The 25,870-nt window shown below is 40.2% G+C and overlaps 1 protein-coding gene across 9 annotated transcripts in view; it reads left to right on the top strand.

Moving 5' to 3' along the window:
• The window catches only part of LOC112558319 (voltage-dependent T-type calcium channel subunit alpha-1G-like), a 116,282-nt gene that overhangs the window by 42,042 nt on the left and 48,370 nt on the right, over positions 1 to 25,870 (top strand). For 7 of the 9 annotated variants that reach the window (XM_025228806.1, XM_025228740.1, XM_025228747.1 and 4 more), the window contains exons 2-7: positions 9,500 to 9,745; positions 20,284 to 20,307; positions 22,862 to 22,959; positions 24,019 to 24,187; positions 24,708 to 24,993; positions 25,415 to 25,507. In XM_025228806.1, the coding sequence (XP_025084591.1) occupies positions 9,500 to 9,745; positions 20,284 to 20,307; positions 22,862 to 22,959; positions 24,019 to 24,187; positions 24,708 to 24,993; positions 25,415 to 25,507 (916 nt within the window). The remainder of the gene's footprint in view (positions 1 to 9,499; positions 9,746 to 20,283; positions 20,308 to 22,861; positions 22,960 to 24,018; positions 24,188 to 24,707; positions 24,994 to 25,414; positions 25,508 to 25,870) is intronic. The other 2 variants (XM_025228793.1, XM_025228799.1) reach the window with 1 other exon arrangement.

Below are 25,870 nucleotides of genomic sequence, written 5' to 3'. Positions count from 1 at the left end.
TGACAACTGCAATAACATATTGAATATCGTTAAAACATAGACTTGTTTTTGTAGATAAAGCGAAATTTTATTAGCTGTAACCCAAAAAAAGCTCTCGAGAGACGTCTCAGATTTTCACATTTATAAAAATCTCTGAAATTCCTAAAGCGAAATGAGGAATGGAGACCGGCTCAGCTCACTTTTCTATCGACGAGAAACAGTAATGACAGGTATGAATGCAGCTGGGGAGTGAGAGAGAATGTAGGAACAGGTGAAACATCTCTCATGTGTTCGAAGCTGTTTCGCTTTGCCTGTCGCCTATCTGTAAGGTGAAAACCACCCCGCCGGAATTTATTTATGCACTCGGGTATACATGGCCCGCAGCCATTACACCCAGCATGCTAATTTTGTCGGCCGCGAGCTCGAATCTCTTATGAAATCATTATCACATAGCAGCGAGCCATGTTCCAGAGCTCGAGACCGTGAGAGACGCAGCAGCTAAACAGTCTGTGTGCCAGCACCTGCAGCTAACGGAATCCACCCGATTCGCTGGCTCCTTGGGTGAAACAACGGCCCAGTCGACAGAAGGATAGGGCTGTTGGCGGAACCAGGGGTGGGCAAGAAACGAACCGCAGGAAATAAAAAGTGGGAGGCTGAGAAAACGGAGAGGAAGAGCGGGTGGGTAGGTTGAGTGGGCTGGGTGGGCTTGGTGGGGTGGGTCTTTGTTCCATGACGTCACTGTAAGGTATAGTCTAAACAGGACAGGACCGCATGGTTGTCGTGTTTATTCGTCTATGAAGAGACATTCTTTCGTTAACGACTTTCCTTTGTTGCTGTCTTGCAGGCTTTGTTGTGCGATTGTAGAAGTATTTCCGCACCTAACACTTCAGGTCTGTTGCGCTCATGTCTTAATGCTTGATGTTTGCGATGCTGGTCCGTCCTGACATGCGCGTGCGCACACATGCACATATATGTGCGCACATAGAGAAGACAGAGATAGAATGGAAAAAGAACGAGCAAAACTATGAAATCATGTGATTGGCTTGGCCAATCGTTGCGTAGCTAGAGAGAGAAAGACCAACGCACCATGTAAGAGTAGCAATGTGTATCAATGCTAAAACCAACTGCTATATTTTCAAATAAAGGAGTAACTGTGTGCTTTGTTCTCCTCTCAACGTAGCATGAAAGAATGCAGTAGATATTCTATAAAAAGACCTTTTGCGACGAAGTCTTCAATTAGTAACGAGAAGGGTGAGTAGTGTTGAGACAACTGGAACCAGGAGAACAGCCTTCTAGGACCTGGGCTTTTCTTAACCACACACACAGTGCCAAAAATTTTTTGGAAAATTTGTTTATGACTGCCATATAAAATGTTAAACTTTCTCAAGCATAATCATACATCTGTCAGTGTGTGTCCGACCAAGAAAACCCTTTAGCTGCGTAGTTTGTATGTCAGCTACATTCCTCATAACTGAGTATTATTGTAACCTACATCTTGTCTTAACCAGCCAGCTACAGCTCAGTGCTTGAGGCACGTGGTCCATCAAAGTGCACTGACAGTAAGTTGTACCATGGAAGGTGTATGTAAGTAGTGTTGGAGGATTGTAGGATACAAACACCAGTCCGGCGACTCCCTTCAAGCCAGATGCTCCGCTTTGATGCGCAGCACGTGCAGCTCAGTTTGACAACATCTGCTTCCATGTATATTGTCATGTCATAGCACCCTGTCGTTGTCCTGATGAAATGTCCATGCCAGTAGCACAACCCTTTTTCTAGCATGACTAGAAAGCGATAATATTATGCAGGTCGAAAGGTCTGACCACCAGCTCGCCCTTTCCCAAACAAACGCAGAATAGCAAAACAGTTCTGACTTCATAAAGTTAATTAAACGAATTGTTCCGACACCTCCACCCCGTACTCCGCCACCAAAGTTACATTTATCCGCACACAGACGAACATAATGAGGTGACTGACTGAACTGGGAGTGCATTCTTGAATTTAATTAATTCTCGCCGACACGAGCGTGTTTAGGAGACCAGAGCATGGAGCAAGGGATGAGCGGATCATTCGTTCTCCCAATGCGAAAAAAAACAACACACAAGTAGGATTAAAACAGCCACCGCTTCTCTTCCTTCAACGAATTTTAATGATGTCGTTGGCTGGAGCAGTCCTGGTGTCTGAAAGTAAACACTTTACATTAAGGGCTTCCTCTGCCTCTTTCTACAGACATTTGCAGCCGAAACGTTTCAAAGACTCGGAGCGGCCCATCCCGAGAAGAAGGAAATGTTTATATCAACGGCCAGCTTGGTGCATCGTTATCTCTGTGCCAGAAAGAGACATTTTTTAACTTTGTCTTGCAAAGCAATGTAAAGGATTCGTGTTCAATGTGCTTTAAGAAAAATGTTAACGCTGTACTTATTGTACCCTCGTGTTGCGGGGAAGGAGGATAAGTGTGGACAGTGAGAGCACGCGATAATTATTTTGTTGCCAAAAATACTCATCCTTTTTATATAGAGGGATGAGAGGGACTGGGTAGTCATAACGGCTCGTCTGTTCATTGCATGCGTGATTTCAAGAACTGCGCATGTGCTATGCAGTTGGGCGTCCATAGCAACAAGGGGGAGGATAACGAGATTGATGTTATGGCCGAGCTGGTTAATGTCCAGAAGAAGACCTGTCCCATTGTCCTGCCCACCCGAATAGTCCATTGTTCTTTTCTCGACAAATGTCTTGACTGGAGTGGTCAGGTGCAGAGGATGTCCCTAGACGTGCTCTTATGCATGTGTGTCTCTGTTTGTGTGTGTGTGCGTTTAAGGAGGAGGAGGGATTGAAATCTTTTCAGTTGTTGGAGAGTAGAAGTCAAAATGCCAGTTTTAGAACCCAAAAGAGGAAAAATCGTTTGTTTGACAGCAGACTATTTTGTTCTTCTGTCAGTCGAGCCTTCTTTTGATGTGTGCAGTATTTTGCAAAGTACCTTTGCAGGACGATGTGATGAAAGGAAAGCAAGTGTGATATATTTGGAAATGGCCGGCCATTGAAGACATGATGGCCAACAAAGTATCACATAGCGCAAGCCTTTCATTCATTCATGACTCCTGCGGACTGGTGGGACGGCTAGAATGATGAAAGTAAACATTCTGTTGCTGCCTTCAAACAGTCCGTTTGCTCTACAGTCCTGTGCCAGTCCATTTCCTTAATGTGATTCATTTAACTAATGTGCGATGATGAGAACCTTGGGCGAGACACGACGGTGGGTGAACTGCTCGCCTGGGGGCCTCTACTGTTTGCCCCCTAACCCTGTGTATGGCGGCAAAAGGCGCGCTCTCTTGGCTTCGCGGAGTTATACCTATATCCCACCCCACCCCACCCCACCCAGCCTTTGCACGAGCAAGTATGTTAGGAAGGTCAGACCTAATGGCTTCCTTAATGTGGCTCGTTGAAGAGGTGCAGCGATGCCTTTCTAGACCAGACCTACCGAAGGTTTATTGGTGTTGTTTAGTTTAGTCCTTGTTGATCCTCCAGGAGCAAAGGGCCGCAACAACTGTTGCAGTTTCAAATCAGAGACAAACGTGGAAAAGACCTCGTCAACCTGCCATTTCCTCTGACTGTTTGTCCTCGAATGTTGTCAGAATAGAAAGAAGAGGTTGCTAGCATTAGCTAGCGAGAAACTCTTCCTGTCAAGACGTAGCCATGTCCACGGGCGACTCCATGTCAGGTGCTGTGCACAGGATTCAATGAACCTTTGGGTTCCAACGGCTCCACGCATCCAACAATTATTGCGCATTTGAGGGATCCGCAGCTATACGTCTTTAAAGCTGCTTGCAAAAATATCTGTTTTCTAAAAAAGAAGTTAAATAGATTGTCTTTTACTACTCCCCATCCAAAAAGTACCCATCATCTCACTCGCATCTCGTTGCTACATAGGACTTGGAATAGCAGGCGTTAGGAAATTTTTCTTCTTGTTTCTTTAGAATTTGGATGCGTATCATTTTGTGGGACTTTGTAGTTCTGTAATTGTGTCATAGTTTTGCGTCTTCTTTCTTGGATGATGCTAATATTTTATTAATCAATATCTTTTTCCAATTTCGTCCAGATATATCCACGAGGAATAAATTGCAACAAACAATCCGACCCATTACTCAAATTATTACAGCTTTGCGAAGCTCTAGAAAATATTGTTTTGCTTGTGACTTTTCCAGATAGTTAATTAACTCTTCTTGTAGTTTTTAAATATTGGTTTTGTTTTGTTTTTTGTTTTTTGATTTTTCCTTTTTTTTTTTTTTTGTTGGTTATTACTGGCCTGTAGATCTTATATCAAGAGTAGAAAGAAAAGGAAAGGAACTCATGTTTCTAGTAGACTGGCAGGGAGAGAGCAAAAAATAGGGAAAAAAGGGAGAAAAATGTTTTTTCTGGCACCCTCGTATCCAGCTTTCTCTCTGGCTCCATCCTCTGCCTCATCCTGCCAGCATCCCGCCGTGTCTGATTTTTTCTCTTTTCGTTTAACTTCGGAGTATTTTTCTCTTCAAGGCTTATTTATCTTTATTTAGGCAGTGCTAACTTCTTTTTTAGTGTACATACAAGCCGTTCAGAGAACATCCCTACTATTTTTTTTTTCTTTTGTATGGGGAAGTGTTCTGAGAAGAGGACTGGTGAACTATGTCTATCTTATATCTACCTTAAGTTGTTAATGTACTATCACTTTGAACTTGTGTCTGTTTCAGAAGACTGCAGTATTTCCTCTGGAAATTTCATGTAAATTGATTTCTTGTTGCCATGTATCATTGAACCCTTCACCCTTGACATCTCCATCAGTTTGATAGGTGCTGATGTCAGATGTCAGATTTTTCGTGCGTTTACTACAAATAGGAGTTTTTCGAAATCACGGGGTGTCTCTAATGGGTCAGATACTCACCCTCTAAACTGCCAATAAATTTATAAACTGCCTATTCTCCCTTCAAAACTAAGGGAAACTTTTATGAGTGTAATCTGTTAGAGAAGATGACATTTCTTATCTCGGTCAGTTTTTGTCATTTTTTTTGTTGTTGTTGTCATTTTTGTGTGGACATGTGAGAGATGATGCACCACTGTGATGTATCGCCCTGTCACACACGAGTCCGGGACGATTTTTATCTGGTTACTAATATCTCAGAAAATGGCAGTACCTGTAGGTCCCTCCCCATTTCCCCCATTTCCCCCATTTTGCTGGTGACTTTATGGTTGAGTCTACGGCACTAGAAGCTTCCTTGTTATCTGCACATGCAACTTCTACCAGCGCGACACCGACTGTGAGAAAACGAGTGATGATGGTTGTCTCCTCTTGAAGTCTAGATGTTTCTTGCTACAGCTCGTCTTGTCTGTCATAGGATGCTAGGCACGGATGCTTGTGTTTATGGCAGACCGAATATATCACTATGTGAGAAAACATTGGCTTCTCTCTCTCTCTCGCCATCGAGCTTCTGGGTGCACGCCACAGACTATTCGTCATTTCCTGAGTGTAAACTGCATACTTTTGTCTCTTTATTTGTGTAGTAATAATAATATTAATCATCATCATTTATCGTCAACCCTTATGCAGTGCATATGGCAGTACGATCAATGCGCTTAAACAAACAAAAAGAACTAAAAAAATACAGTAGCACAGTCCGCAAAGTCTAAAAAACCAAAAGGAGAGAGGAGAGAGGGGGAGACGATGTTAAAAGGAGACAATTAGCTACAGAAAGTCTTCAAAAATATGATGGCTCCTTGAAACCTTCGAAGACCCGTCTGCAACTTATTGCAGACACGGTGGCGCCTACTAGCGGGCGACAACTAACATTACTCCTCAAAACCGAAATCTTTTACCGAAGCTTTAAGACATATTTAATATTGATATACAGTTGTGATTGGTAGTGAAATGGCATCTGCCTTGCTACATATAGTCTACAGAGTGTAGCTGTCGTGCATGACATAGGTGCAGACATTGTACCGACCGTCCATTTCCAGTCTGTCTTATTGAGAGGAATCAAAGCGAGGCCGATGTAATGAAAGGTAAATCCCACCCTGACATTTCGATGAGGTCAGAAGCATCTGCGAATACCGGGTGCGAAAAAAAACCGCCGTCCAAGCAAAATTCTTTAAGACCCTTGACAACCACCAGCGAGTCCACGCGACGTCTAGACATCATTTTCTGCTGCGGATTGTCTCCCCTCAGTGGATGGTCACCGCGCTGGCACCGCAGCGGCTCCCAGGTGACTTTGCCCCCGTGGCTCTTCCCGTGTTTGGTTGCCTCCGGATTTCATTCTGCAGCATCACTGCTCATCATTATGCCCAGTTGTCTGTTCCTGGGCTGAGGTATGTCGGAGGTATAGAGTGGTCTCCCCTGCGGCTGCCCCTCCTCGCGCGCGTCTCCGCTCAGCTCTGCTTCGGCAGATTGGATCTCAGCATTACCGGTGTACAAAATGCATTAAGGTAATGACGGGGAGGGGGATCAATAAAGGCTTTGTAATGAACTCCACTGCAATGTTCACGTGACTAGCTCATTCTGGACAGCCTGTCGTGTCCTCCCTCACCCACTCAGACATAGGTCTTGCTGCAAACATTTCCTTGCAGGCTGGCTCATAAAAAGGAGGAGAGAAAGCATCCCTCTGGTCTGGATTATAGGATTTGCAAATATCATTTGTGATCAGATGTTAGAAAATGTCGGCTTAAGTATTCAGACATTGTTCCGCTGCAAACATTTACAAGGGTGGCCAGAGCCATAACGAGTCATTCTAGAAAACAAACAGCTTGTTTTGTTTACAGTTCTGTCATATATACATGTGTTTAGAATCACAGGCTACACCTTACTTCTACGTTTCTTTCTTGTTGTTAATGTTCTTGTTTCTGTTGAAGTTCTTGTGGAATTTTAAGTTTGTTTTTGTTTATGTTTATGGTTATTGTTTGTGTTTTATTTGTTTGTTTATGTTTGCTTATTTGTAGAGAGTGTGGGAGGAGGGATGTATGTGGGCGTGCTTATGTATGTTGGAGGGGATGGATGTTGCTGTTTGTCATGTTCGACATCGGTTTAGTCATCGCTTGAGATCAGCATACCCTGCAGGCACGTGCCACTCACCCTCAACTGTTTATCTTCCAAAGAGTTTCAGCATCTGGAAGAACTGATAGGATGTGGGTTCATAATGCTAAATTCATTTTGTCAAGGCATTCCACACAAGAGTTTGGAACTGATCAGTATGTAAATTAAATATCATACATTCTGGCCAGAACGAACGAGATGCACCCGGTTCTGTCCTGTAACAGTCAGACATGGTGTGAATTGTGCAGCTCTGTGGTTGAACCAGTTGGAAAGAGAACCAGGATAGTTAACAGGAAGCTCAAAAATGTTTTCGTTAGATCAAAAATAAAAAAGCTGGCAGCAGCAGTGCCTTCCCGATTCGAATTCTTCTGATGTTTTGCCAAGTCATGACATTTTTAGTCTGTGGATAGTGAGTAGCAGAAGAAATACATTTACAGTCGGCACACCAGCCTGTCAGGGCTTCTCGGTGTATGGTGTGTCTAGTCGCAAGACGAACCCCCAGCAGAGGTGTGTTCTTGTGTAGTTTGTGCCACACACATCGTATAAATGGTGGGATAATGGCCGGTGTCTCAAGCATGGAAGCTTCCACAGACTTGCATGCACCTCGATAAGAGACCCGGTGATTGCGATGATGGCACGTGACTCTGGGCCTATAATGAACACGAGAACTGCGGCCCTTGTCACTCACCCCGAGATCGCTGCAGTGCAGGAACTTAACATTCCACCCTGATTTGTGAGTTTTTGTCGTATTAACGGCATTCATTAGCCTTCTGGTTCGCGCTTACCACAGCAGAACCCTCCAGTCCCCTCCAGTCTTTAATGCGGTTTGCTCTAGCATCTCCAGTACTTTAACCCTATATAAACTATCGCTCAACATTGAAAATTCCTCCCCTAGAACATATGTAAATGTATAGAATGCTATGCTAGTATCTTTGCTAGTAGTTAGTGTCAGGAACAGCATTAATACTAGATAGACAGCTTAAACTATTAAGTCTCATTTAGCCGAAAAATTCTGCACATTCCAGGGTTTGCAGTGGAAACAGAAAAGAACATTGAATCTTTAAAGAAACCCGACCAGGTACAATAATAATAACTAAGACCTCAAATGTTGATGCTAACAGTACTAAGACTTCCCCAGATATCAAATTTGTCAAACATTTTCTGCGACTGGTAAGAAAAACACTGAAGATTATTAATACATCCTTTTTTCGATCCTCATAAAATATTCCGCTATTCGTGAAAAGAATAAAAAAAATTGGTAGACGCATATAAGGTAAACAAAATTCCTCATCGCAAATGGTCATTGTTTCCTGGGGTGAAACATCGTTTCAGAATACACTTATTCAGATCAAAGCAAAAGCTCTAGCAGAGGGAAGTGTGAGTGGTTCACAATATCAAAAGAACTAAACTCTTTATTGACATCCCTTCATCTTCCCTGAAACAAACATACCCGTTGCTGGTATGTAAGTCCATTGCCATTCGCTGGTGCGAATGCGCTTCGAACCTGCGAACTCGTTGAGACGATGAACCGAGAGAAAAGCCCACGGACAGTGACGTAGACAAATATCAAGCGCGCGCACAGACGGTCTCCATCATGTCTCGCGTCAAACAGGTTTACACATCCGCTGCCAAAGAGTGCGATGAGAACAATGTCTGGCTTGGGGGCTGGAGGTATGACAGGCGGTTTGTTTATAACATCCTAAAATACCTTTAAACTCCGCATCCCATTAAGGCGTTTGACATCAGGAAGAGGTTTTGTGTTCGTTTTTTTGTTTTTTTTTTAACATTGAAGATAGCTTTACGGCTGCCACGTGCTAGTGTGAAGGGCCTACTTTGAGGATGTGATCACCTGCTTGAGACCACTCCATGTCAGATCATGGCTGGGCAATTCGTCAGTTAATTTGTTATTGTTGGTACTTTTCTTTTTGTCCAGTCGAGAGTATCTAGAAATATTGTAGGGGACTAGATCTTTATTATCGCGCAGTAATATGTGGTTAGGTTGCTTTCTAGATGTATGTGTGTTTACACGTGAGCATATATATATAGGGATAGATATCCCATAGTGTGTGCATTTGCACAAATTATTTCCATGTATTATTATTTAATATCATTATTTAATATGTACTTTTCTTTATGTTCCTTTTTTCTTAACTGGTAAATATATTTGTCTCGCATGTAGTACTGTTGCGCACGTTTGAACAAAATGTAATGATGATGTTCTGGTTTTGACTAGTCCACAATCCTTTTCCTAACAATTTCAGACCTCTGCCCTTCCTGGTTTTTCACTTATATTATCCACAACTGTTTCTCTGCAAAAGCTGCCCATCAGTTTAACCACGAAACATCAGTGCTGTTTTCTGTCAGAAATTGCACAATTCCGTGTGTTCTCGTTTCAGGGGACTGACTTTAAAGATTTTATTTTTAAAATGTTTTCTTTGTTTTTGCCAAACCTTCCTTAACTCTCTTCACATATTTTGAACGCATGAGCATGGCTGTTATACTGCTCAACTGCATCACACTGGGGATGTACCAGCCCTGCGTGGACGAGGTGTGCGACACGACCAGGTGCAAAGTTCTTGCTGGATTCGATCACTTTATCTTTGCCTTCTTCACTGCTGAGATGATCATCAAAATGATAGCCATGGGAGTCTTTGGCAAGGACACCTACATGGCGGACACATGGAACCGGCTGGACTGTTTCATTGTTGTCGCAGGGTGAGTGTTTTCTTTCGCAAATACATATCTTCTCTCTGGACATAACACTGTACGATTATTTTTAGTTTGTATCCCCATGTATCGTGTTTGAGGTGGGTTTGGAAGCATGTACATGTACGATTCGGATGGATTTGTTTAGCGCCATCTTCCAACAAAGACCTTTACGAAATCTACGCTGATGTTAATAAACTACCTTGAGAGTATCTTCATGGTTATTGCAATACCTCTCAGCTTGCTCCCGTTGATGGCCCATTTCAGATGATTTAACGATACATATTACTGTCAACAACCTCATTTACCAGTTTTTTTCATCTTTCCTTTAACGATGTTGATGATCTAAGTATCTTCTCTCTTATATTTTTTCTCCTATAACTCTTTTTATCTTAATACTAGATGTGGTAAGGAAACCTAGAAGTAATCATAAAAGAAACAATTGCTTCTTTAGAGAATTTTACATCTAGATAAACTGTTAATCTGCTCAGGCCCCTTCTTGTTGTGTTTGTGTGTGTAAATGTACATATCTTTTATGGCTCAGACTAACTTAAACTGTTTTATCATTGCAGTTGAGAGTAATCCGTAACTGCTGCTTAAGTAATAATCAGAGAGTTTTGCTGATTTTTTTAATAATGAAATCTTTTTGGAGGACTTGACTAATAACTTATCAAAATGCTAAGGAACCTGAGAAGGGATGCTTACCTGCGCAAATACTATAGAAAGTGACATGCAAAACCAAGCTTTAAGTGTGTTTTAGTTGTTTTGTTTTTTAGTTTGGTTTAAGCCTTATCTATATTACATGTGTCGTTTAGAAATAACTTGTGCATAATCTGAAAAGGTAGTCTTCTACATTCCTTCCTTGAGAATTTTACACAGGAGACTACCTACTTAACAATTATTTCTCAGTGTTTCCTTAATAACTAGATGCATGCATTTTTAGTATGGACATTTTAAGTTCTTAAATCCTATTTGTGGATAATTAAGCTGTCATTATAATAATTAAGACTTCATAATGATAAATAAGAGGTTAATATAGTAATTAACACCACCACTGATAGCTAACTCTAATTTTATCAATAAGAATATATGATATTAGGCTGTGATAGGACTGGTATTATTTCCTAAATTTCTTTGTTGACCTTTAAACCTGGAACACGCTAAAGTACCATTTCAGGAGTGTCAAGCTGTTAGTATCTTCTCCATTTTAAAAAGTAGACATTCTCTTTAACAGCTGCATTAGCACAGGTCGCATGTTCGTTCTGGAAACAATATTTATTGAAGCATTTTTCTTTCGTTTGCTAAAAAAAATGTCTAGAAATAGCTGTATCTTTTTTCTCTGCTGGCCAGCCTCCAGAAGCTTCCACTTTCTTATACACTTATCGCTGAACTTTCAATCTCTAGACCCTCCCATGTCAGCTTTTCCCTAGCAAAGCCATCACCAGTGGTTTGTTTTCATTTTGAGTTTTTTTTTGTGTTTTTTTTTTACACAAGATAGGTAGTAAGAAAATAAAATATATAGTTGTGGCTGGCCTGCAGGGAATAACTTGAAATGCCTGCATTCTGCAATCTAATGTTAGTATCCTAAATATTCTAAAGGATAAAACAAGCATTGGCTGAAGCTTTTCATAGGCTGTGTGTAGCATCTTCAGTGATAATGGTTTCAGTGCTGGAACTGAACTTTGAGTACTTGTTTCAGATTTTTTTCAAGCTTGATTTACAGCATCAAATCACCATGATCTTATCTTCTCTTCAGCACGTGTCTGTCGGTGTGTATGTGTGTGTGTTGAAATGCTTTCGTGACCTGGAGGCCTGAAAGAATCTTGACACCTAGAAAACATCTTCCTGACTTCCTGTATCTCGTCTGCGCATGTCTTGATGACCCTTTTCTGTCGCTGTGATGCCCAACACACACATTGTTCCCTTCTTTCTCAGTTTTTCCCCCACGTCTGCGTTATGTCTTTTTTAATCTGTCTGTCTGGTCATTTTTTGGTTTTAAAAAAAAGACAAATCATTCTTGCCTGCTTTGTTATTTGAGTTGCGGCAGATATGAATTAATTTCTTGTTGATAGTATCTATTGTCCAATAGAATGAATTTTTGTGGATAGTATGTATTGTCTAGTGTCGTGTTTGTTTGCCTGCTGAAGCATGATGATTTTCGAGGTCAACATTTGAAATGTTTTTGCACCTCGACTGAGTATATTCAGTTTTTGTCCTACTTCAGGCAGCAGGCTCAAGTGATATGGTAAATTAGGCAACAGCCTCGTGAATGATAAGATTTTGTGACAAGGTAAACCTTTCCATATTGATTTTGGGCGAAGCTCCTCACAACATTTGAAGTTTCCCTCTGCAAAAGTCCTTTAGACTGGCCTCATTTTTTTAAAAGATATGTATGGTTATATAGATAACGACATATTTTTCATTTCTATTCTCATCATCTGTGGTTTTAAAAGTGTCCATTTGTAGATGCAGTTAGTTTTATAGCTATTAATGTGTTTTTGACATTTTTATAAATTTTACTACTATTCCTCACAGATATTTTTTTTTCACTTTTTCACTATATAAATGTTACAAAGCATGCGGTTCTATTTTTAAAACTTATTTTATCCTCACTTTCACATATTATTATCGCACTTTTCAAAATATTTTTTTTCTTTTGTTAATGATAGTAAGGAAAGGCTATGAGTATAGCAACAATAAATTTTGTAATGACACTTGACCTTACCACGTATTTTCGTATGCCATATGAATCGGCAACTACAACTGTTTATTATGTGAAAATTACATTTTCCTCTCCATCCTGTAACAATGTGATTTAATGAGAGAATAAGTGCATGTGTTTCAAAGCGGGAGCTTTCCGTGTCCTTTTAAACTAGAAACCTTCAGATGAAGCAAAAACGATGACCCAAAAAAAAAAAGAGTATATTTACTCTGGGGTGACAAGTAAGCACCTGGTGCTTTCACAGCACGTCCATCATCGTCGTCGTCGTCGCAGTTGCTGTCGTCAGCCATTCTATCTAACCATACTCACGGTAATATCCTGTGCTATTCCTGGTGTGTGAGCGAATTTCTGTCTTTAGTCGATCAATCAAGAGACCTTCATTTACCGGCCACACACAGACCCCAAGACTAGGCCAACGAAAAACATTGTTACATGCTATCAAGCTGTGAGGTATTTCCACCCGAGATTGGACCCCGGTTGTGTGGCCAGGACGGCTGTACCGAGTGCCTCTCAGGCCAAGAGTTACAATAACACCCAGCCTGCTCTTGTGCGTCTTTCAGCAACCGTTGCGCCAGCAGTCAGGGAGAACAGATTGATTGCCCGCCGATCGGAATGCAAATGGGGAAAGAAGGTCACTGGGTCACATTTTGCAGAAAGTCCTGGCAGTTTCTGATGGCACGCGGTGCTGGATGCTCTATGGGGCTGCTTCAAGTTTTGGCGAAATGCGGCTGATAAGCGGTTAGCCTGTCCTTGCCCATCAGACGACGGATAAAAGGGTCTGTCTGTGACTACTGATGGATAAAACAGACTGTACCAGCTTGTCAGGAGAAGTCGATGAATAAAACAGATTGTTATAGCCTACAGCCGATGGATACAAACCGCTTGTTCCAACAGATTGGGCGAGGTCGATTGAGGGGTTGATTACGCGCCCTATCATGAAGTGGAAATCAACTTTCGTTTACCTAGCGCCCACTAGGTGTCGTAGGAGTAGCATGAAAATTATTCATAAAAACAGTAGAGGAAGCAGAAACCATGAACTCTTGAGTCCAGAACATTTTACATATCAAAAACTCTTACGGGTCGAAGAATGCATTTGTCTTTGTAAAAGCTAATAACAGAGTAAAAGACTCCGACAAGCAGAATGATAGGCAGTGCATACTATATGAACATAACACACAGGATATCTGTCCTGTAATCGACCAGCAATTGGTGACCATTGACCTTTCCTAGGGCTATACGTTTTCCGTGTTTCCTGCATCTGGTTTAAGTTCACCATCAAAGTGATTGCAGCCTTGCTTCCTGTTTATTTCCTAATCTTGAGTGGTTTTTGTTCAGCCTGGCGCGAATTTTGGTGCAGGCTGCCTTCTTTGATCTTCAAATTCCTCCTCTGTATACCTTCTCTCTCTCTCACTATCTCTCTCCCTCTCTCCTTCTTTCTCTTTAGAACACCTTAGTTTAGACTTTAAAAAGGGGGAGAGGGCATTGCAAGAACCGTGCGGTTGTCTCTCGTTTACTTTATAGACATCGGCTGTCTTGAAGTCTGCTGCTTTATTAAGCTTTCGTGTACACTTGAGCCTTTAAACGCGGCCTGTTTCCCTGCATGTGGGTTAACTTAACAAACATCCTCGTGCGCTCTCAGACAGATTTCACTAACACACTGTGGACGTGTCAAAACGGATGGCGGAGAAGTGGTAGATGTTCGAGTTCGACGCCTTTTTTTCCCCCGATCTTCGTCAACAAGGGAGAAAATTCGGAATACACATGAATTGCATTAACGCGGTGCGAGTGCTGGTGGTGGTGGCGGTGGTGGTAGTAGGCGTAGTACAATGCCTCTGTCCCCTGGGTTTCTGGCACTGCGAGTTCTACAGTTATGTGATGTGAAGAAAGCCTTACAGAAGGTACTCTCCAGACGATTGTAGATGGTACTGTTTACCAACCACTATCCCTACCTCCTGTCTCAGCACCAGGCGTCTCAACTTCCTATCCGGACCAGTGTCCTGAAAAATGATGGTCGAGATGCTCCAGGTGACAATGAGACGATGAGCCCCACAACAATAGCTGCTATGCCCTCAAACACTTTCAGGACCATTCAGACCTCAAATTGAGCAAGAGAAGATAATCCTTGCAAACTGAGAGAAGCAGGGTAGTTTATGTTCGTTGTTAGAACCAGTAACACCGACTGCTGTGTGCAGCATGCATATTTACACAGGGAAACATGATTAGTTCTAGGGAACAACACCCTCTGTCACGGCTCTAGGGACTGATGGCATTCTATTAATATGTAATGAGGATAAAGCAAAGTATTTTAGAGGTAAATAACTTATGTCTATTGATCCGAGCTACTCATAAATCCCTTCTAAATCAGGGCTAAGGCAAGCATTTATTCGCAGTGAATTTTAATCTGTTCCATTGTTTCCCCTTCACTTCATTTAGCTTATCAATTTTTTTTCATTACAGCATGTGTCTAGTTTCCATTTTTATTAATTTAATATTGACATACATCCTAAGTTGAGGTACTTAAGTACTATTTGCAGTGAAGACATAAGCGGTTAGAAAAGTATTGTTGATTTAATGATTAGAATACCCATTTTGATAATTATTATTGTTTGCCTAAGGGCTACCCAGTTGCTGATGATAATGTATCTTCATTTGAAGGTGTCGAAACTTTTGTTCTACACTCCACACCTCCACCCTTTTCGCATTATTGCATTATTGTTAACATTCCAGCACGACTGCATGTGGATAACAACATCTGGTATTTGTTATTCTAATATACACGAAAATTTTTGTTTTAAAATTTCATCACACTACAATGAGGAAAGGAACTAAGCAAAATCTTTCATTGAAAGCATTTTTGTTACAAAATTTTGTATACTTCTCACCTCTGGCACCACATGGCGGACACCGGTGAGACTCTCAACTCTATCGGCCCCAATGGCCGAAACTCTGTCGGCAGAACAGACCTTTCATCACATAAGATTGCAGACATTTTTAGAAGTGTGTGACTGTTAAAATGTCTGAAGGCCAGGATGGGCCCTCCCAGTAATTCTGGAGCAGGTATATACAACACGATTCAAGCTGTTCTTATCCTTCACTGGCAAAATATTGTGAAAACAGATAAACGAGAACACACTCTCTTTGTGGGATTTATAAAATAGCTGAAGAAATCCCAGGGAGACAGAAATAGTTTTTGCTTATTTAGGAAGTTGTTGAGCCTTCTTCATGATAGCGGGAGTTTTGGTATCCCACCAAAGTCTCCTGTAAAAGATGTGCCCAGGGATCAGTTGTGTTGACATTTTCCACTTCCTCGTCACGGATGACAATTACGGGACTTGGAGGAGAATTTGACGGAAATTAAGGACACTTTGTTTTGCTCACAATAAGTTTGAAGAAATTGTCATCGCATCAGGCAATAAATTCATCCAAATATACGCCATGGGTCTGCCAAATAGAGAGAGAAGGACAGTGTCATCAGAGAATTTGACAAGATATTGACCTTCGTGGTTACTGCGACAGCTGTTGATAAACAAAATAAACAAAAGTGGGTATGAAAACACAGCCTTGGGGTGAGTCAGTACAGCCAATGGAATCATTGACATGTACTCGCTGCTCCCTGTTAACTAAAATGTGAATGATCCATGACATCAACTGATGGCCAAAGGAAAATTTATCAAGACGTTTTCTAACTAGGAAATATGGTTAGATGGTGCTGAAAGCTGACCAGAAATCAGCATGCGCATGTGGTATCTCTATGTGTTTATACAGAGTATGGAGGATGAACAGTTTGGCATTATCTTTTGGCAATTCTTTTGGTTTGGTGTATGTAAAATGAAGTACTTAGGTCAATACATTTGTAAGTGGCATTTAAAATCTTTGAATAATTGTCTCCAGTACTTTCTTGGCCAACGATGCTAAGGCCTCTGGTCTATAGTCGTTAAAAACTTGACTCTAAGCCCACATTTTCTTGAACCTTCAAAAAATCACCGTTGGCTGATGTGCATGGAAGATCTTGAAATCGAGTCTCAAGAGGCAAGTCAGGAGTTCAGACAAAACTTTGCCAAGTCGACATGCACAAAACTTATTTTAAGACTTCATGCCCTGCACATGCCATGCACGCGTTGGTGACTGTGTTCATACGTCCGTGCATGCTTGAGTTCTGGGTGTTTCCCATCTGAGACACCGGCACGGACCCCGTAGAAAGCAAAAGACCAGGATTTACGACCTCAGCTGCTTCACACGAGGCTCGGCGTGGGGACTCTCACCACCACAGCTGTTGCATAAGTGAGCATCTTTCATGCCAAGCTGAGTGACATGATGTGAGATTTATACTGCCACTTGTCTCCCCTTTCTGTACGTCGCACAACACTTTTGATTGACATGCGCAGCCTCAATCTCGGGGAGATGCGGCTACTTCCGCTTTGCACACGTCACTGGAGAGTTTTCGTACCCAACGTCTGCCGCTGCGATCTTTTGTTTTCTTTAATGTCGCCTTGAAGAAATGTTTAGCTCCTACTGCAGTGTACCACAAGAGAAATGTGAGGTCATAGCCGTAAAGCAACTCGAAGGGAAACATCCATTGATTACTGCTTGTAAATAAATACAATTCCAGGTCAGAACCCACAAGTCTAAGTAGTCGTGGGAATAATGGTAACAATACAAAACAAAAAATAACGCTAATCAAAACATATTGACTGGAACATTTCAGAGTAAGAAGATTGTCTCTTTGTCCTTTTTTCTCATGAGTTTGTCTTACTCAGAAGTAGGAATCTTAAAGGCACTGTACGCATGGTTCCATTTTACTTTGACCTGTGAGTTTTCTGTATTTATCTCCCTTTCTTCCCTTAAATATAGGAAGACGCTGGATTAACAGTCGGTGGGGTAAACAATTATCTTGTCTTTCGCTTAACTGGACATCCTTAAGTTGAGGTCACTGAATGTTTCTGAATACTGGGTGCTGAGAAGTCACAGTGTTTTAGAATTACCATGGAATTGGTTGGACAACTAGAATGAACAAAAAAAAACCCAGAGGTGTTCTAGAATTGCTGACCTTTTCACGCAGGGTATTGATTTATTTATGTCCCTTCCAGGCTACAGACGCTTCCTGCATGGGAACAGGGGAGAGACTCACAGCTATCTCAGGTCTCGTGAAATGCCTCCAGAGATCTCGTTAAATGACTCCAGTGATCTCCTGACCTTTGTACTCGGGAATTTAATTTTGTTCTTAAACAGCAGCATCTGTAATCTGACCAAGATTTACACTGGAACGCCATCTAAAAACAATCATTTGTAAGGTGGGAAAAGTGACATATGATCAGTAAAGGGTGTAGGTTTCACAAACTCATCCACTTTTTCAAGAATTTGAGACATCTGAGCCAGTGTAACTTTCCCAGAAACCTAGAACCACATTGATGACTTGCCTTTCAGTATGAAACACAGTATACAACACGAGTCATTGTTCCCATTGTGGCTGTCAAGATAGCATAAGATAAATGAAATGCAGTGAAACATCTTTCCCTGGCACACATTGTTGCAAAAGAACTTGCAGGTCTGACTCGTGCATGCCCAGAACGCGCTCCAGATGTGTTTGTCTAACTCTCCTCATCTCACAAACAAATACTACTGCTGTTTAGGGAAACTCCCCAGAGTGGCAGTGTGCATGGAGCCACGAGTATGAACAACTGACAACTGGAATGGAACAGAATATTTTTTAATTATAGCCTGGGGTGCATGTCTGCCGCAGACAGAATATCACTCGCTTGATTTTATATTCTGCATGCTGTGAGGCTACCATTCTGTACAAGCATTGTAATGGCTTCTGAAAATGACCAGGATGTCTGTCCTGGGTATGTCCATGAAAACAGTGATGCAATCAGTCTGACTTGCTATTAGGCCAAGCTTTCAGAATCCCATCTGAAATGATGTTTCTCTCCATTCTGAATAAAGTTGATGGGCTGCCTGTCATTCCCATCTCTTGATATGCATATCAGTTTTGGTAGGTAACAATGGTCTTGCACAACAGAATAACATTTCATGGAGGCGAGATAATCTTTCCCATCTCATCCTACAACATCACCAGCGAGGGTGTACATGATGAAAAGATGCAGCAATATGGGGTTTCTTCTAGATCATCAGGATAAAGATCCTTCAGGGACCAAAAAGGAGAAGGTAATGGTAGACATCCATGTGTGGCCTGGTCTGCCATTCACTCCCTACCAGAGAATGGCAGACACTTCTAATAATAATTCCTTTCATAGGGCACAATGATACCCAGAAAACTTACCAAGATATTGGTAAGATAGAGCCCAGCATTGGCATTTCAATGGCACCATTACTGCGTTTCCTCGGTTACAATCTTGGCCCAAGATTGGAAGTGAAAATTGACCTAGTCTTGGTCCAAGATTGGATAAATCCATAAGCCAATGTATCGCCCATCCCGGCTCCAGATTGGTTCAATATTGGGTGAACCCTGGTTATATCCTAAGTTTCATTAACACCCGTGTAATGCCCATCTTACCCCAAGCTTGGATCAGTCTTTGTTCAGTGATGTTTTGATTGCATTGGGTACCCATTTATCTCAGTTCTTCTCACAAGAATTACTTTTCTAGTGCTAACTTCTCTTGGTACTAGGCATCAATGGCTGTCCATCATCAAAAACTGTTGATGTCCAAAGCCTGAAATCAACAATGTCTCAATCGGCAACAATCTCATACACATACAGATCTTAGGCACAAATTGATTACTTTTATAAATCTCTTCAAGCTCACCCAAAGATAAGGTTTAGCAAAAGTGGAAATATTGAAGACTGTAAAGCTACTTTATACTCGCGACCATTCTTTCTACTGTTACTTATTACAACTTTTTTTTGTAAGATGTTTCAATTAGTAACATTTTGCAATTTAATGCAGTATATGTGTGGCAATCCATTTAAAGTGTTGGATGCATTTCTGTTCACTAATCCCTTTTTTTAACAAAATCCATTTTGACTGCTGTACTCAAAACCAAAGCATGATAGTTACTTCAACATGATGGTCAACAATGCTATTTATAACCACGATCACTATTTCTTGTTGAGTATTGATTGCCATGAGAAATAATGACTAAATCTCTAACCATGTCCATACTTTATAGTTCATAGAAAACAGCACATGCCTTTCAGCACAGGCATATCCATGTCTGTGCCTTTTCTTAATGGAAAGCTAGACTATAAATTACTTGGTTTTGCAGCAAAGTAAGATTTTACAATATGCATGTGTTCCTAACATTCAACAAACCAGAACTTTAGTAACAAACCTCACTATCTACCCTCAGGTTTCAAATGATCATTAATATAAGTGTCCTTTTAAATTTGTGATAAAAATAACATTTACTAACGCATCAAGAGTGCTTATCTTTCTGTTTAAAATGCTTTCCTTTGATTTTTCATTTCTTGACTGGAGGTTTTTCAAATTCTTTTGTGTGCATTTTCATCATACGATTGAATGAGACATAAGAGAATGTTGATTTGATGCACAGACCTGAGTAGCAAAAACTCTGCTGTTATTTCGTGCATATGTCAGTCTCTAAAGTGACAAGTAAGTGGAATGTAGGCATTCTCCATTATATTTAGGTTCTCTGAACAGCAATACGAATACTAGACATTGCTTCCGAATCTCTTATACTAAACAAAACAAAAAAAAAAATTACCCAGCATAGTGGCTCTAACGCTGTCCTCAAACTTAATTCATCCATCATATTTAACAGCTGTTTATTGTTTAGCCTTTCTTCCAATTTATGTCAGATAAATGCTTACAAACTTTATTTATGTTTCTTGTTCCATGCTGAATAGTGTTGCAGAATATATTTTAAACAAGTAAGATATTTTTGCTTTTAATTTTTTTGTGTTTGATGACACTTTCCACTAAACTTCACTGATTGGGGGAACAATTTGCTGCATTTGCATATGCATGCCATGCTTCTGTATGCTGGCACGCTTCTAATTTGCATGTCATTAGCAGCTACCAGAAATAGTCACCCTTGTTTTTTATTTAGGCTTTCAGTGGTATTTGTACATAACTTTATTTGGGGTTGTGGGATTTTATTTGATTTACTATGGGTATTTGTACATGTTTACTATGGATATTTATACATCTGTGCTTCGCTATACCCTTCTTCAGCCAAAATCTTTCATATTTATTTTCTATCTGTACAAGCTATGTTTGGGTAGTTCCAGGGTAGGGGGAGCAGTTGTTATGCTTGAAATCATATTACTTTGTGAATTATTTTCACAGTAATTTTTGAAATAAATTTTTTATGTATTTATTTTTCCTGCACTGAAATTTTTAAAATGCTTATCAGTGCATGAGGATCAAACTTTTGTGAGATACAATAACAGTATCCCAAAAAACAATACGAAGCAGTGAAAAACAAGAGCTTTATCTTGTCATTTCCCTTTAAGAGGAGTTATCTACGCCCAGAAAGTAGCCATTACCTTCTCCAAAATCTCCCATTTTCACTTAGTATCTCCACAGGGAAACCATAGACTGTGCTCTATTTACAATTTAGCAGCCAAATAAAAGCAGCCAGACATATTCACAGGATGTGTTTTCTTTTGATACAGTTTTTGAAGTTTCCTACCTAGAAACTCTTCAGATTTTATCTTGTTAACTTACCCCATTGACCCTGTACTACCTTTCTATCGAACCTAAGATGCATTAGCATGGTGCTTGAGCATGTGAACGTTCCTATTAATAACCGCATGCAAAAGAGTGTATGTCTGCATGCTGTAGTGTTTCTGCAGGTTGAGGACAAACCTGCAAGCATTTGGGCCATCGTTTGTTCATAGTTATGTTGTGGGCAATCTGGTGTAGTATTTTTATTACTTTTAGATGTCTCTATGTTCCTACTATCAATTGTTACTACCACCACCACCCAGCCACCACCACCATCACATATGCCTATGTTGCATTCTTGTGTCTTTCCTTTTTAATGTTCCATGTCTTTCTTCCATCAGCAAGGGTCTTTAAGGCATTTAACACCGTGTTTCTGCTTACAAAAGTTTTAATAGAAGCAGGATATAATGCCCTAATTGTGTTAGGTTTCTTTCATGTAAGACAAAACAGTGGCATTTCTTTACCTTTCACCCTCTCTTCAACTGGAAATATAAGTAATAATATATTATATGAAATATGTGCTACCTTTAATTATGACAGAAGGTCCTTGCCACTCAGACCCTTGATGCAAAGAAGTTGTCCACGGAGTGCTACATAGGCACTTGTCTGAACAAGATGACATTTAGTTGTTTTGCAGTCGGTTGATCTGCCAGGCGTGCTGCGAGCTGTCCCAGTAGGATGCTAGTTCAGTGTAGCAGAAGATAACTCTTTGTGGCGGGTGTTCAGTGTTCACAGGTGTCTGTGACGTCATTGCCTTGGTGGTTTCCACAGCACAGCAGCATCCGCTAGCACACCTTCACCCACCTACCCCGCCCTCTTTGGCTGTATTGATGGATGTACCAACATGTGCCCCTGCCGGCAGCAAATGATCGTGTGCATGGCCTGTGATATCTCTCCCCTTCCTGCCCTTCTTAACCCCCTCCTCTACTCTCTCCACTTACTCTTTCTTCCCCCACCTCATGTCTTCATCCCTTTCTTCTTCTATTTCTCCTCTGCGTCCTCTTTCTCTTTTTTTTTCTTTTTTCTGTCTTTCTGACAATTTCTACAGGTCAAGCATCCTTTTTTTGATGGAAGTTGTGAAACCATTTTAACAAACAATAATTCACATTGTTTGCATTCTTATATTCGTTTGACCCCAGAACATTCACACTTGAAGGACTCTTGACCTGTGTTCATCTCTCAACTTTACATCACTGGTCTTTTGATGCTGTAAAAACTGATAAGTACTTTATTAAGATGAATCAGATGTAGTTGCTATGTAGAATTAGACATCAGAGTATACATGGTGCGATAATTACTGTAGGCTTAGGTTATGTAGCTCATTAATTCTTAATAAGTTGATGCATTTCAAGGTTGTAGATGTTTATCATGATATGTAAGCTGCACATGGTATGGTTATTTATGTGCAATGATTTAGGAAGACATTTAAAAAGTTGCAGTAGAAAGAATCAGATCTGGCCTTTTGATGTTAAGCATGATAGTCATACATGTTAACAAACTGTGTTAACAACCTTTCCGTTGAGATATTGTCCAAACTTCAGTTTACCTCTGTACTTCCGTGCCCTTTTGTTTTATCGCTGTGTCTACATACTGTCAAGCCTGAAATTCGGTGCCTCCCAGACCTCCCTTCTATCCGTGGGTTTTCATTCTACACAAGGGTTCAGCTCTGATGTGTTGTTTGCCCTTTTCTTGGCATGGCCGAATGAAAGATGGATGAAAAGAATGAGTTAATTTTTGTCTGTCATGGGTTGGCAGGTCTGTGGAGTATGCAGTGGACACAGAAAATCTCAGCATCTCTGCAATACGAACCATTCGTGTGCTGAGGCCTTTGAGAGCAATCAATCGAATTCCAAGTAAGAAAAACATTGGGAATGGAACTGATCTGTCCTCTTGAGTTCCTCCCTACACAAAACTTTCCCTAGTTTACATCTATCGCCAGACAGGAAAAAAAATTTGCTATCGTTGCATGAGTACTCACAGCAGGAAACATGATAAATATATACATATAAGATTTTCCTTCCTGTAGCATCCTTTGCTCCTCTCTCTCTCACACACACATACAGTACACGGTATTTTAAGCACAGCTCTGTCTGCCATAAATAACAAAAATTTACCCCAAAAAACTCTTCCTAGTTTACGTATAGAAGTTTTGCATAATTCTAATAAATATGTAGTTATCTAAAGCAGAGATACCAAAAGACATAGTTTACAAACAAAGAATTCAAAATGTAACTTTATTTAAGAAATAGTTTCCATTTGAAAAAAAGAAAGAGAAAACCTTTTGAAAAGTGTAGTACAATGGTTTTTGAATGGTTGTTTCATTTTGTTATTGTGTAGAAGTACAGACTGATAGTGACAAGAAAGATGGGAAAAGAGAGAGAGATGTTGAGAGAAAAATGTCTGGGGTTTGGGTAATGATCTGTGTGATTGGTATAAATGTGCAATGGAGCTGTTGATGATAATCTACATGGTTTTTGACTGTTATAACTGTGAGCTGCCGCCAAATTGTCCCTTGGGGTTTAAGTTGTGTCTATATGACTTTCAACCACCCATGGCAGCTCTGCGCACTGCTAAAAATAGAATTATAATCTAAAATAACTAGCTTACTGGGGATGGTGATGAAAGAAGAAATTTATTCATATTTTAAATAATTAGAATGCAAACACACATGAACTTTTTACCATTATCATTTGCAGCATGTGAGAAATATTAGTAGTAATGCAGCAATGTAAGCTTGATTTGTGTGTACATTAATATATATATCAATGTGTGCATACTTGTGTACCTTAAAGTATGCTTACTTAGTAGTAAGAATGTACTATTACGGTTCAAATTCTCTTCTACATTCCACAATTTGTTATGAAGCTGCTAATACTGTTGAAGTAATTGGACTTTTTCTTTATGCTAAACAGGTATGCGAATCCTGGTGATGCTTCTCCTAGACACACTTCCTATGCTGGGCAATGTACTTCTTCTGTGTTTTTTTGTGTTCTTCATCTTTGGCATCATTGGTGTACAGTTATGGGCAGGCGTTTTAAGACACAGATGTTTTCTAGATCTGAATGCAAGCTATTCAATTCCGTGAGCATTTTTACTTACTTAAAACATGTTCTTATATCAATCTCTCTTTTTTTATTTTATCTGGTGGCACACAAATTTTGTAAAAATAGTGTTGTAGAAAACACAGTTTTCTGACATGTTTTTTATCATGATGTGCAAAGAAATGGAGCTTTGATGAATATAAATTTTTTAAAGAGTTAAGTAAGCTGTCAAAACTGTTTGTGTTATGATAATTATTCTGCCTGTGGAAATTCCATCTGTTTCATATTATTCATTTATGATCAGAGTTTTAAGTCATAATTTTTATGGCAAGTTTTAGAATTGTTGAAAGATCGAAGTCCATTAGGAGGTATCATTCTGAGTTCTTTTCAAGAAAGCAGCTGTTTACGGTACAAAGTTGTATGTAGCTCAGTGTAATGAAACGACTTGCTTTATATAATTCTCTTGCTTAAGGTAAGGTATGCATAATCTTCAACTACAAACTAGGGCATTTTCCTTAATTACAAAGCTAAAACATTAAAAATCCAATACCTTGTTTCAGAGAATCCATGAAAGTGAACAGGTACTACCAGCCTCCTCTTGTGGATTACATTTGTAGCCATCCTTCTGATGGAGGAATGCTCAAGTGTGAAAATCTTCCAGAGTTTGAATATGAAGGAATTCGGTGCAATGGTACTGCACAAATGTACACTAACAATACGCCCACAAACGACTCCTGTGTAAACTGGAATCAGTATTATACAAGCTGTATACCAGAAGCCACAAACCCCTTTAAGGGTGCCGTTTCATTTGACAATATTGGCCTAGCCTGGGTTGTCATTTTTCAGGTACACATAATTCATTGGTTTTATTTTTGTTATGTACTTTTTATTTTTTAATAAAGTTAAGGATGTTGTGACAACCATTGTGTTAGTTAAGATGACATCTAATGAAATACACTCAGTGCTGCTTAACTTATGGTTAAGTGTAAAATCTGGTTGACGAGCACATCTGGGTGAGAAGTCAAATCTCATACATCTGCCTTTTTTATAGGTGCTGCAAGGCCACAGGTAATGCCTTCCTAGTGCAAGTGAAGATGATAGAATGGTATAAAAGCATGAAAAAGCTGCAGTGATTAATTCAGTTATGTGACTAGATTATCAACTGAGTCTTGGAGGCTAACCATGCAGTGGTTATTCCTAACCACCATTTTTTAGTTGCCAAAGAGGAAAAGCATTTGCTGACAATGGGCTTTCATGAATGTTACAGGTGATCAGCTTGGAGAGCTGGGTGAACATTATGTACTACATACAGGATGCCCATTCTTTCTGGGATTGGATATATTTTGTGGCATTAATTGTGGTATGATTGCATTTGTTGATGTTAACCAAGATCTGAACTTGAAGTTCAGTGAATGATAGCTGTGTGGTGAGAGTGAGTGGGGACAGAGAGTATGTGTTTGTTATACATGTTGGATGGCCTTCTCTCTAGCTGTTAGTGAGTGGTGAGAGAGTGAGTTTGTGTATGCTTGTGTATATTTTAATTGGTTGTTTACATGTGATCCAGATAAATTCTTGCTTCACAAAATCACATGTGAAGGTATTCACTAAAGCATTAATCTTTTGGTTTGATGTTGTCGTTTCTGTAGTGTTTTCACACAGTAATGTTTACGTCCTGCTCTACTTATTGCTAACAATATTCTTATTAATGGATCATCTATCACAC

The sequence above is a fragment of the Pomacea canaliculata genome, linkage group LG1, assembly GCF_003073045.1.
Source record: "Pomacea canaliculata isolate SZHN2017 linkage group LG1, ASM307304v1, whole genome shotgun sequence".
NCBI classification, from domain to species: Eukaryota; Metazoa; Mollusca; class Gastropoda; order Architaenioglossa; family Ampullariidae; genus Pomacea; species Pomacea canaliculata.
This window is presented reverse-complemented; position numbering and strand designations above follow the sequence as displayed.